A 12222-nucleotide genomic window follows, 5' to 3' on the forward strand; every position below is an offset into this window, starting at 1 on the left:
AGAAGAGGCAGACGAGCTATAACAGGGAGGAAGAATAGCGTTGGGGTTCAGAGGAATGCATCAAACCACTTGTCGTACACGTCAGAAACATCCTGCTGCTGTAAATTGAAAGGTTTTCCGAAATGACAGCAAGGCATTAAAATATTGCAGTAAAATGGAGCTGTTGAAAGCAACTAGCCCTCTCTTCTGGCGTAAGCTATAACAGGAAGGAATTCGCTCCCTCCGTTTTTCCCAATGATCAGTCCCTGAGAAAGCCTTTCTTTGCAACCTAGTCAAATGCCCCAAGAAGAGCCCCCGGAGAGGAATAACTTGTGGTCACAGATACCACGGTTCTTCTTTCCATTTAGACGTTGCCGGAGAGCTTCAGCCGAGATCTACGGTGTTCCCGTATTTGTATTCTGAACCATAGCAGTAATTTTCCCTCTCCATGTCATCCACGATTTATGATTTGTTATCCTTCGGAACTGCCCTTCCATTAAGTCAGGATGTGTATGTCCATCAGTTGCCAATTTCACTTTTCAAATAACTGCCGGGGACACCCTAGGTGCCGGAATGACGATTTATTAGGTCAAACTGAGTTAGGACAAAGCATATGCCTTTGTATGACACCTGCTAACCATGCCACAAACGTGCCTGTATGAGAAATGTGGCAACACCTGTTGTGTGCTAATGAGACAGTCTTGGCTCTCGGCAACTCCTTGAACTGGCCCCTGACATTCTCTTGGAACGATTTCAAAAGAGGGTCTGCCATTGCCTGCTTTCTTGGGCTGAGAGAAAGCGACTGGCCCAAAGTCACTCCACTGGCTTTGCACCTCAGGTGGAACTAGAACTCACCGTGACCCAGAGTCACCCCGTTAGCTTTCATGCCTAAGGAAGCACTAGAATTCAGTCTCCTGGTGATTGGCCCAAAGTCACCCAGCTAGCTTTCATGCCTAAGGAAGCACTAGAATTCACAGTCTCCTGGTGATTGGCCCAAAGTCACCCAGTCTACTTTCATGCCTAAGGCAGCACTAGAACTCACCGTCTCCTGGTGATTGGCCCAAAGTCACCCAGTTAGCTTTCATGCATAAGGCAGCACTAGAAGTCACAGTCTCCTGGTGATTGGCCCAAAGTCACCCAGCTAGCTTTCATGTCTAAGGAAGCACTAGAATTCACAGTCTCCTGGTGATTGGCCCAGTCACCCAGCTAGCTTTCATGCCTAAAACACCACTAGAATTCACAATCTCCTGGTGATTGGCCCAAGGTCACGCAGTTAGCTTTCATGCCTAAGGCAGCACTAGAAGTCACAGTCTCCTGGTGATTGGCCCAAAGTCACCCAGCTAGCTTTCATGCCTAAGGCAGCACTAGAACTCACCGTCTCCTGGTGACTGGCCCAAAGTCACCCAGCCAGCTTTCATGCCTGAGGCAGCACTAGAATTCACAGTCTCCTGGTGACTGGTCCAAAATCACCCAGCTGGCTTTCATGCCTACAGCAGGAGTAGAACTCAAGTCTCATGGTTTTCAGAAACGTACCTTAACCACTGTGTTGTTGATGAACTTTAGTGAATTGAATAACCTCCATAAATCGCTCTGTAAAGCTATTTTGTATGCTGTGCTTCCTAAAGTTTGCACATTAACGTTCTGCTAACACCACTAGAGATTTTAAATATGATTGTGAAAAACAACAGAGGCAAAGAGGGTGCACCTATGTATTTCTCCAAAGAGCAGTCTATAATGTAAAAAGGGAAATGCTAGCTAGATATGATCAGAAAACAGCTACTATTAGCCTGATTTTTGAGGGGTGAATGTAACACACTACAAATCATTGCAACTGTCTTCTATTAATTTATGAATACTTTTTCAGTTTCTTTTCCCTCCGTTAACTAGAAGACAGTTAACTGAGGAAAAGAAACTGGGAAAGGATTCATAAATACCAGAAATAAGCCATCACATTTTCTGATTCTTGCTGGCATTATTAAGCCTCTTTTTATGTTTTTAAGACTTCTTCTTTTAAAGAACGTTAAAGCAGTTTAGACAAGAATTCCAGTGAATATATTATTAGAATGCAGGAAAGCATTAAATTGAAACACTCTTCCAGGATTCCTTCTTTAAAATGCTAATTTAAACTTTTACATGTGCCGTCATCTGATCCCAAATGCCGGCTTTGCGGTATTAAGGCAAACTTGACAGCAACTTCTACATTATCCCCCCCATTTTAAGACAGCAAGGCAGGCTGCACAATTTTGATAAAGCACGAAGTGACACACTGGAAATATTCCGAATAATTTAACACCAACACCACTGGCAGTGCTTTCCTAGGGGATTTGGTAGGACCTGATCACCTGAACGTCAGATATAACAGGAGTTTAATCCATAATGCATAAAGATTTGGGGACACCCCTGAATACTTACATGAGACAATATATTTTTATAGGTAAAGGTTCCCCCGCACATGTGTGCCAGTTGTTTCTGACTCTAGGGGCCGGTGCTCATCTCCGTTTCAAAGCTGAACAGCCAGCGCTTGTCCGAGGACGTCTCCGTGGTCATGTGGCCGGCATGACTAGACGCCAAAGGCGCACGGAACGCTGTTACCTTCCCACCGGAGTGGTCCCTATTTTTCTACTTGCATTTTTACGTGCTTTTGAACTGCTAGGTTGGCAGAAGCTGGGACGCGTAACAGGCGCTCACTCTGTTACACGGGACTCGGGATTCGACCCGACAAACTGCCGACCTTCTGATCGACAAGCTCAGCGTCCCAACCCACTGAGCCACCGTGTCCCTTTATATTTTTATACTTCATACATACATACAAAAAATTATGGTTTCCCCCCCCCACACACAAAAAAAATAGAAAATAAACCTCCACGGAATAAACACATTGGTATATTTAATACATTTGAAGATATCTGAGGGAACACCTGCTGCCGGCATCAAGTTCCCTTCGTCCAGTGCGCTCACACAGGGAGGGTATCCTCAGGGTCCCGCCGGTAAAAGACTGCCGGCGGATAACACCCAGGGGGAGGGCCTTCTCTGTGGGTGCGCCTGCCCTTTGGAACCAGCTGCCCGTGGAGCTTAGGACTGCCCCCGACCTTCGCTCATTTCGCCGGGACCTGAAGACCTGGCTCTTTGAGCTTTCCGGCCCAGGCTGAGAGTTTTAATTGGGGTTTTTATATTTCTACTTCAAGGACTGAATTTAATCATTTTTAATTGTTTTTTAATTTTTGTATCGATGTTTTAAACACCTTGTAAAACGCCCTGAGTCCTACGGGAAAAGGGCGGTATATAAATTAATAAAATCTACATCTAAAATCTAAATATTCAATATTCAAGGGAGTTATAGGAGAGCCTGCAATTTGGTGGGTATTTTTTTCTCCAGAACTTAACACTCCAGATAAGCATGTAGAGAGAATTATTTCAGCGGGGTTTTATTCTCAATCTATGACCCCCGTTTCCAAAGGCAAGCAAAGCCAGAACATGTGGCCACATACTGGGATCATACTGCTTGTAAAGTACATAATCTCTGAATAAATAAGTCACCGTATTAAACTCAAAGCACGTACGTGCCTCTATTCCAGAAGACAATCCACAAGATGGCACACATGATCCCATAAAAAAAGTTAGAAAATCACATTACAACGGCTTAAGATGTACAGAAGCCTGGGTTGTTTGGATGGGCTTAGAGAAGACAATTACGCAGTCTATTTGCTTCCCTCCCAGATTTCTCTCTTCATTCCACACTCGTGGACTTCCACGTATTAGTAACCATTCCTCTTTGCCTTGTCAGCAAGGATTAATGCAGAGCAGATAAGCAGGCCCATTTTTCCTGGCGTCAACTGCTGGAACAGCAGATAAAGCCATTTTGGGACAGGCTTTCTATCACAACTTTGCATTAAGTGAGACTGCTAGCCACCCTCCGCTCCTTTTACTGTTTGCATTTATCACACTCCTATTTTTTTATTTATTTTTTTACCCTAACCCGTTAGGCATGAGAAACCAGGAACTAGGATAGCGTTCAAAAGCACTACGAGTTTATTCCATACGCAAGAATCTGATCTAGTAGTGGTCAAAGCAAATTGGCGCCACATAAGAATCAACGAGCTGGGGGGGGGCGCGGCTGGACTGAAGTTTCTTCTGGGGGTACAGTGACTGCAAACTGATGGTGTGTTTGACCCCGTCCTTGGGCTCAGCCTGGTCATCTCATACATCTAAAAACAGATTCCCCCTTTCTGCACTTTGGGATGCCTGCCCCAAATACCTCTCCGGATGTCAGCTGGGAGGAAAATAAAACAGCTGCAGGCACATCTGGAGGGGAGTTGGTCAATGGCTCTGAGCAGCAGGACAGCCCTGAGGCTTCAGGTGGTGAAAACACACAGCTGCAGCTGATCAGTGACAAAGAAGAGGAGCTGCACCTGATCCAAGAACACGCAGGGCAGAGAAAAGGCAGGAGCAGAGAAGGTCAGTCTGATTACTTGAGAGGAGGCGGCCTCACCCTTTTTGATGGGCTTGCACCAGAAGCAGGCTCTTTAGCACAGCAGACAAATGGAGATGACGCTGGGAACTATGCATTCATTTCCTAGCTGAGTGTTTCTTGGTTGTTGCGATTCCTGCCTTCCTTTGGATTGACACTGTGCTTTGACCTGGATTGTGCCTTATGAAATCTGGACTTTTCTTGCCCCGTGAACCCTCTTGTGTTGTAGATTTAATTTTGCCTGGTGGGTTTACCTCGATTGGGAAACTTTCAAGTGCCTGGTGGACTCATTGGCCATTGAGCTGTGGACTAGCATTGGTCTGCTTTTGGCTGAACCTAACTGGGACAGTTCTGCGGTTTTGGTGAAGGGAATTGCTGGGGAATATTAATAAACCCACTAAACCACCATTACGTGTGTGTGTGTGTGTGTGTGTGTGTGTGTGTGTGTGTGTGTGTGTGAGAGAGAGAGAGAGAGAGAGAGAGAGAGAGAGCGAGAGAGAGAGCACACTTTCATCAAAACATCCAGTTTCACGCCATCTCTATTCCTAAGGAGCAAGAAAACCAACTCTTCATAAACTTCATTGTAGTTATTTCAACCACATGTACACAGGCCGCGATGCAGTTTATGCGTTCAGGCAATTCCATCTACCCTTTTGCATTTATAAGTAAGATGGAAATTAATCTTACTTCCATTCCTCTGGTGCATGTCCTACTTCAAATTTCTCTCTCACGTTGGAGACCCCCATATCGGGATGCAGCCAATGAACCTCCTCGGACAGGAGGTGACTAAGCCGTAAACCGTAACAGGCTACATTCTTTACTTTGTGACAGTCCACGATCTTCTGAATTATGCCCTAAAGGTGGGAAGGGGGAAGAAAATAAAATGTTTAGCTTGATGGAAAATGTGCTTTTTATAGATTTTCTGAGTACCTTTCAAATGCCTATTTTGATATAAAAGGGAATGATGTAACAGAATAAAAGCTTTGCGTAAATTGTGTCCAAATAACATTATTTAATAATAAAGGAACATTAACCATAACCATTCATACATGAGTTTACCAAAACCCAACCAAAAGAATTCTCTCTCACCGGAATGGGACACATTCCCAGTGAACTTCTCCAGCACGAAAAGCCAGAAGAATAAACCTCTGGTCCCTGTCACCAACCCAGACTGGATCATGCCAACACAGTGCTAGGCGGCATTAACAGAGGGATAGAATCAAGATCATGTGAAGTGTTAGTACCACTTTACAAAGCCTTGGTAAGGCCACACTTGGAATCCTGCATCCAGTTCTGGTCACCACGATGTAAAAAAGATGCTGAGACTCTAGAAAGAGTGCAGAGAAGAGCAAAAAAGATGATACGGGGACTGGAGGCTAAAACATGTAAGGAACTGTTGCTGGAATTGGGTATGCCTCGTCTAATGAAGAGAAGGACAAGGGGGGACATGATAGCAGTCTTCCAATATCTCAGGGGCTGCCACAAACAAGAGGGAGTCAAGCTATTGTCCAAAGCACAAGAAGCAACGGATGGGAACTAATCAAGGAGAGAAGCAACCTAGAATTAAGGAGTAACTTCCTGACTGTTAGAATAATTAACCAGTGGAACAACCTGCCTCCAGAAGTGGTAAATACTCCAACACTGGAAGTTTTAAAGAACAGACTAGACAGCCATTTGTCTGAAATGGTATATGGTTTCCTGCCTGAGCAGGGGGTTGGACTAGAGGACCTCCACCTCATGATGATGATGGTGGTGGTGGTGGTGCACCATTATCCTGAAAAACGTATATGTTGTTTTCGTACTGAAGAACCAGGATGGGGACAGATCATCCTGGAGAAAATCTATTTATGTGACTGCTAAGAAAGAACATCAACTTGATGGAACATAAGAGTTCCAAAGCAAAAGTTTGCCCAGAGTTACCTTGAGGTAACATAGGCGAGCTATAAAGCTTACAAATAAATAAATAAGTCAAGCTGCATCTCTACAACTTCTGCAACTCAGGAAAAAAAAATCCAGCAGTTCTACCGAAAGGCTGCATTTGTTGCAGTTAAATGAGAGCTTCATATTATTATATTGAACTCTTCGTTGGCAGAAATCCAAGCCTTCCTCTCCTGAATTAGTACAATATAGGCAGCCGTGATAGGCAGTTCATTCGTTTCTCTGTGATTTTTAGTACTAAATTCAAAAACAATGTCCATATAAAAATTTCAGGAATCTGACCAATATAGATATTCGTGAAGAAGGAAATAGAATGAAAAGGAGTTACAACTGTTAAGTTTCCTTAAGCTAAAGCATCACGTGACTGGGCCTGAAGTCTTTTGCACTGGTCGTTAAGTGAATGCTGCTATAGTTAAGGAAACGCCGCATTCGTTAAGCAAATCCATTTTTCCCAATGGCCCTTTTTTCTCTGGAAACCAGAAGTAAAAGCAAGAAACCAGGGGGGGGGGAAATGCAAATTGTCATCATGTGACTGTGGGACACCGCAAACAACTGTAAAGGTGAACTGGTTGCCAAGCACTCAAAATGTAATCATGTGATCGTGTATGTGTGTACATGTACACACATAGCCACCATAACTGTGAAAATGGACCATAAAAAAGTTTGGGGGGATGGGGGGAATTCGTAACTTCAAATGGTAGCTAAGTGTTGTTGTTAGTTGCGAAGTCGTGTCCGACCCCTCACGACCCCATTGACAACGTTCCTCCAGGCCTTCCTGTCCTCTACCATCTTCTGCAGTCCATTTAGGCTCACGCCTACTGCTTCAGTCACTCCATCCAGCCACCTCATTCTCCGTCGTCCCTTTCTTCTCTTGCCCTCAATCTTTCCCAGCATGAGGCTCTTCTCCAGCGAGTCCTTCCTTTTCATTAGGTGGCCAAAGGATTTGAGTTTCAGCTTCAGGATCTGGCCTTCTAAAGAGCAGTCAGGGTTGATCTCCTCTAGGACTGACCGATTTGATCACCTTGCATTCCAAGGGACTCGCAGAAGTCTTCTCCAGCACCATAGTTCAAAGGCCTCAATTCTTTGGCGCTCGGCCTTTCTTATGGTCCAACTTTCACAGCCATACATTGCAACTGGGAAGACCATAGCCTTGACTATGCACACTTTTCTTGGCAGGGTGATGTCTCTGCTTTTTAGTGTGCTGTCTAGATTTGCTTAGGTAGCTAAGTATCCAGCTGTAAATTGAGAAGTACTGTACAGCTGGACTCCATATGCTCAAACGTCTTTGGTAGCCATGACAGCATCTGTTAAACTATAGGGCCCCCCCCCCGCCCCACCCCAAGGGGAAAGATCTTGAGGCTTCTAGTATGAGACCTCGAAACGTAAAGAAGTCTCCAGACCAGGGGTGTCCAACCTTGGCAAAGTTTAAGGCTTGTGGTCTTCAACTTCCATACCCCTCAAGGCTAAGAGTCCACAAAGAAGGAGAAACAACTAGAGCACGGAACATCAGTGTTACACAGCCAACAACTTACTTGGCTCACCTTATGAGAATGGCTCCCACCTCAGAAGCTCAAAACATCTTAAAACATGAAGTCAACTCACCCAAACATCTGTGGCATCTCCGTGTCGGATAATACTGGCCCACGTTGTTGGTTCACTGTTACTTTCGAAATAATGAAAAACCTTCAGGACCCGTTCCATTGTCCCTGGAGAACGTTCCACCCCGGAACTGAGGTGTGTTTTTGTGCTTGAGCTTGGTGTATGATTCAAGTTTGGGTCTAGATAAGCTGCTGCCATAGTTTTGCTGGATGCTAGGTATCTGTCATATTCTGAAATGAGGAGAAAACAAAGCACACTTCTCAGACTCACAAATCTCCAGAGCCATCTTAATTGAAACATACTGTTATATTCTACGATAAATCAATATTTCCAAAGATGAGTTTCTATGGCTAACAAATAATGCCCTTTTTAAATTAAACAGTAAATCTCATCATGCTCCACGTTGAAATTTATGCTTCATTATTGCACAAGAGTTTCCAAAGTCAGGCATTATTAGGAGAGTGACTCACAAATTTTAATGGCACGGTTCTCAAAAATAAATAAATAAAGCGTTCTAGCGATCGGAGGATTTCGCCTTAGCAAGAAGGTTGAGGGAGGGGAAAAAAAAATCAAAGTAGAAATTACTATTCAAATACCTCTTGCTGAGTGAACCTAACCTTGCTCAGGTTATTTGCATCTTTAACAAAACAGTGGTTTTATTGAATGTAGTCTGGGCCTGCTTCAAGATGATCGCACATAAAAGATGCGTATCTGGTTTTTAACAGTAAGCCAAGCCAAATGAATAAGTACATTTTCTTCACTTTAAAAGCCATTCTAAACAGTGAAAGTCTAAAGGAACATCTAATGCCGGCAGCAGCTGTGCAGTTCCCAGTCCTAAAATCAGTGTCAGCAGTTACAAGCTCCAGTGGTCACAGACCGTAACAGAATGGCTAGCAGATGGCATGCTACTTTAATTCTTGAAATAGGGGACAGGAGATTATCCTTTACTTTAAGAGAGAGAGGGGGGGGAAAAGAGAGAGAGAGAGAGAGAGAGAGAGAGAGAGAGAGAGAGAGAGAGAGAGAGAGAGAGAGAGAGAGAGAGAGAGAGAGAGAGAGATGTTAACTCTAGTGAAAATTTAGTAGCACAAAAGGACTTCAGGGGGATCCATGCAGGCTGATATTCCCTAGAGTACCTCTCTGGTTTTACACAGAACTTAAAGCTAGCAAGGGCCGGGATAACAGTTTCATGGGATGATAGCATCGCATTGACCACTGAGGTTCCTTGCTAGAAGTTTCCAAAGTAATTTCCAAACCCAACAGTGCAGAATATAGAGGAAAACCTTGAAGAACAGGCACAGAGAGTGGGAGAACTGCAAGGTTGCAGGAACCTAATTAATACCGCTTTAACTGCCACTATATTGATGTAACCTTCATCAACTTTATATAATGCCTTAAGCTAGGGGCCTTCAAACCTGGCCCTTTTTATGACTTGTGGACTTCAACTCCCAGAGGAATTCTGGGGGTTGAAGCTCTAGACCAAACTGCACTAGATCAGACAGACTCTGGTGCCTTCCAAGCTGTCCCAATTTAATGCCTACAATCTCTGAGACACGTTATAGAAATTAAAGAACAAAAGGTTTGGTCCAAACGCCAACAGTGTAAACCTGGGGTAGGCCACCTTGGCTCTTTTATGACTGGTGGACTTCAACTCCCAGAATTCCTGAGCCAGATTGGCTCAGCTTGGAAGCCTTTCCCTTTCCCCTCAGTGTGGCTGGCTCAGGAATTCTGGGAGTTGAAGTCCACGAGTCACAAAGCGGCCTAGGCCTAGGCCAGGGGTAGGCAACCTTGGCCCTTTTATGACATGTGCACTTCAGCTCCCAGAATTCCTCAGCCAGCATGGCTCAGCTTGGAAGCCTCTCCCTTTTCCCTCAGCATGGCTGGCTGAGGAATTCTGGGAGTTGAAGTCCACGAGTCATAAAGTGGCTCAGGCCTAGGCCACTGGGTAGGCCACCTTGGCTCTTTTATGACTGGTGGACTTCAACTCCCAGAATTCCTGAGCCAGCATGGCTCAGCTTGGAAGCCTCTCCCTTTCCCCTCAGCGTGGCTGGCTGAGGAATTCTGGGAGTTGAAGTCCACGAGTCACAAGAGGGCCAGGTTTGAAGACCTCTCCCAGTTCAAGAGACACATTTCAGTTCTCCTCTGTGAGGAAATTTCAGGAAAGTGGCTTCATCTGACTGAAAGTTAAGAAGAAAAGGGACAGGCTGGATGATAGTTGCTGGATTTAAAACAAACAAAAACAAGTGTTTATAAAATGTGAACACTCAGGGAGGAAAAGGAAGCATCAGGCATAACCTCTGGTGGGTCAGGAGTCTTAAGTCAAAAAGATTTTTGGAAGACGCTCTGCTTAATAACCGATTCAGAGACCACCAGTCTTCTCTCCTGCAAAATGAAGGCAGCGCTGCCTTGGTTTTTCTAATGATTTTTTAAAAGATAAGCTGCAGCGGAGTAGAGAAATAGGCCTTAGGAATAATAAAAGTATTATTTTCCTTGGCAACGAATGAATGAATGATGAATTGAACCTTTTACTGTCAAAGTACAACCACGTATACATTGAGGTTGGCTGAGCCTCCCTTCGCGCCCCCACCCCCCAACTTACAGTGACAACAAACCCTCCATCTTATTACACCATGTGAGCTAATTGCACAACACACCGGCCTCGCAAGTCAATAATGCATAAAGTTTATAAAATTATTCCCGTTCAAGAGCCTGACAGCCCATGGATAGAAGGTGTTCTTCAGCCTGTTGGCGCGGCTGGCTATACTCCTATATCTCCTACCGGATGGTAGGAGAGTAAAGAGGTACCGACCAGGGTGTGAGTCGTCCCTGAGAATCTTCCTCACTCTTCCAAGGCAGCGGGCCCTGGCGAGGTCATCCAGTGGTGTCGGGGGACAGCCCACGATGCGTTGTGCTGGGCTCACCACCCTCTGTAATACTTTCCTATCCGCGGCTGTCAGGCCAGCATACCACACCACGATACAGTGCGAGAGGACGCTCTCTATAGTAGACCGGTAAAAGAGGGTCATTAGCCGTGGTTCTACCCTGTTCTTCCGCAAGACCCTGAGGAAGTGGAGACTCTGTTGGGCCTTTCTGGCCACCTGGGTTGTATTGACTTTCCAGGTAATTATAAATTATCTTTGAAGGTATATCGGAACTGGGTCCCCCTTCCCCGCCTCTCATGAGCATCTCTATGAACATTTAAGATCAAGCAAAGGAAAAACGCCCCCCAAGATAATAAAGGTCCAAGATCCTTATTGCTTCTATAGTAATAATAATAATAATAATAATAATAATAATGATGATGATGATGATGATGATGATGATGATGATGATGATGGAAGGGGCCTTGGAGGTCATCTAGTCCAACCCCCTGCGCTGTCACTGTTCTCAGTCACCTTTGCTGCACTTAAGGGCTAGCTAGCTAACTATGCTGCAATTTACCCTGCCAAAAAGCTAAAGCCAAAATAATATAGCAGCTTAACAGCCTAGATAGGATTGCCCAGGATCACGTAGTGCAGCTTTCAGGAAATGTGAAAACAGTAACCAAAATACCCAGAGTGTCCTGAGGAATGAAAGGTGATCATCATTACTCCAAAGGCATAATTTGGGTCAAATCTTAACTGTTCTCATTTGCGCTATTTCAAGCATGATACAGTAAAATCTAACCTTGCTGAAATGTAGCCTCTTTATCAGCTGTTTCCATAAATCGTGTCTGGAGTTAAATGCGTTTGTTGAAATATAACGGAGCTGCCTTTATTTGTTTTAGTCACAAACCTAAAAGCATTTGAAGTCTACCTTCGCTTCCTTGCTTCGTGTACTGTCTTTACAGATAATTAGAAAATTGCAGCCAATTTTAGCTACCGTATAAAGCCCCAAACTGAGGGATACAAGTTCCATGACTGGAGTGCATTGAAGGATAATCGAAGGAAAGGGGAAAGAGCACGAAATTACTGCTTTACTGAGAAACTTCAAAACAGGGGATCCAACCTTGACGACTTTTAAGACAAGTGGAGTTCAACTCCCGGACTTGTTCAGAGTGGCCTAGTTAGAACGTAGAAAGTAGGATAATAAAGAGTTGGAAGGGACCTTGGAGGTCTTCTAGTCCAACCCCCTGCTCAAGCAGGAGACCCAATACCCTTTCAGACAAATGGCTGTCCAGTCCCTTCTTAAAAGCCTCCGGTGATGGAGCACCCACAACGTCCGAAGGCAAGCTGTTCCACTGGTTAATTGTTCTCACTGTC

General features: G+C 44.6%; 1 protein-coding gene across 7 annotated transcripts in view; it reads right to left on the reverse strand.

Moving 5' to 3' along the window:
* Positions 1-12222, reverse strand: part of PTK2 (protein tyrosine kinase 2) — a 268019-nt gene that overhangs the window by 127319 nt on the left and 128478 nt on the right. For all 7 annotated transcript variants that reach the window (XM_083360048.1, XM_083360046.1, XM_083360047.1 and 4 more), the window contains 2 exons: positions 7988-8214; positions 5135-5301 (listed from right to left, as the gene is read on the reverse strand). In XM_083360048.1, coding sequence (XP_083216174.1) covers positions 5135-5301; positions 7988-8214 — 394 coding nt within the window. The remainder of the gene's footprint in view (positions 1-5134; positions 5302-7987; positions 8215-12222) is intronic.

This window comes from Vipera ursinii (genome assembly GCF_947247035.1).
Source record: "Vipera ursinii genome assembly, chromosome: 3".
Lineage (NCBI taxonomy): Eukaryota > Metazoa > Chordata > Lepidosauria > Squamata > Viperidae > Vipera > Vipera ursinii.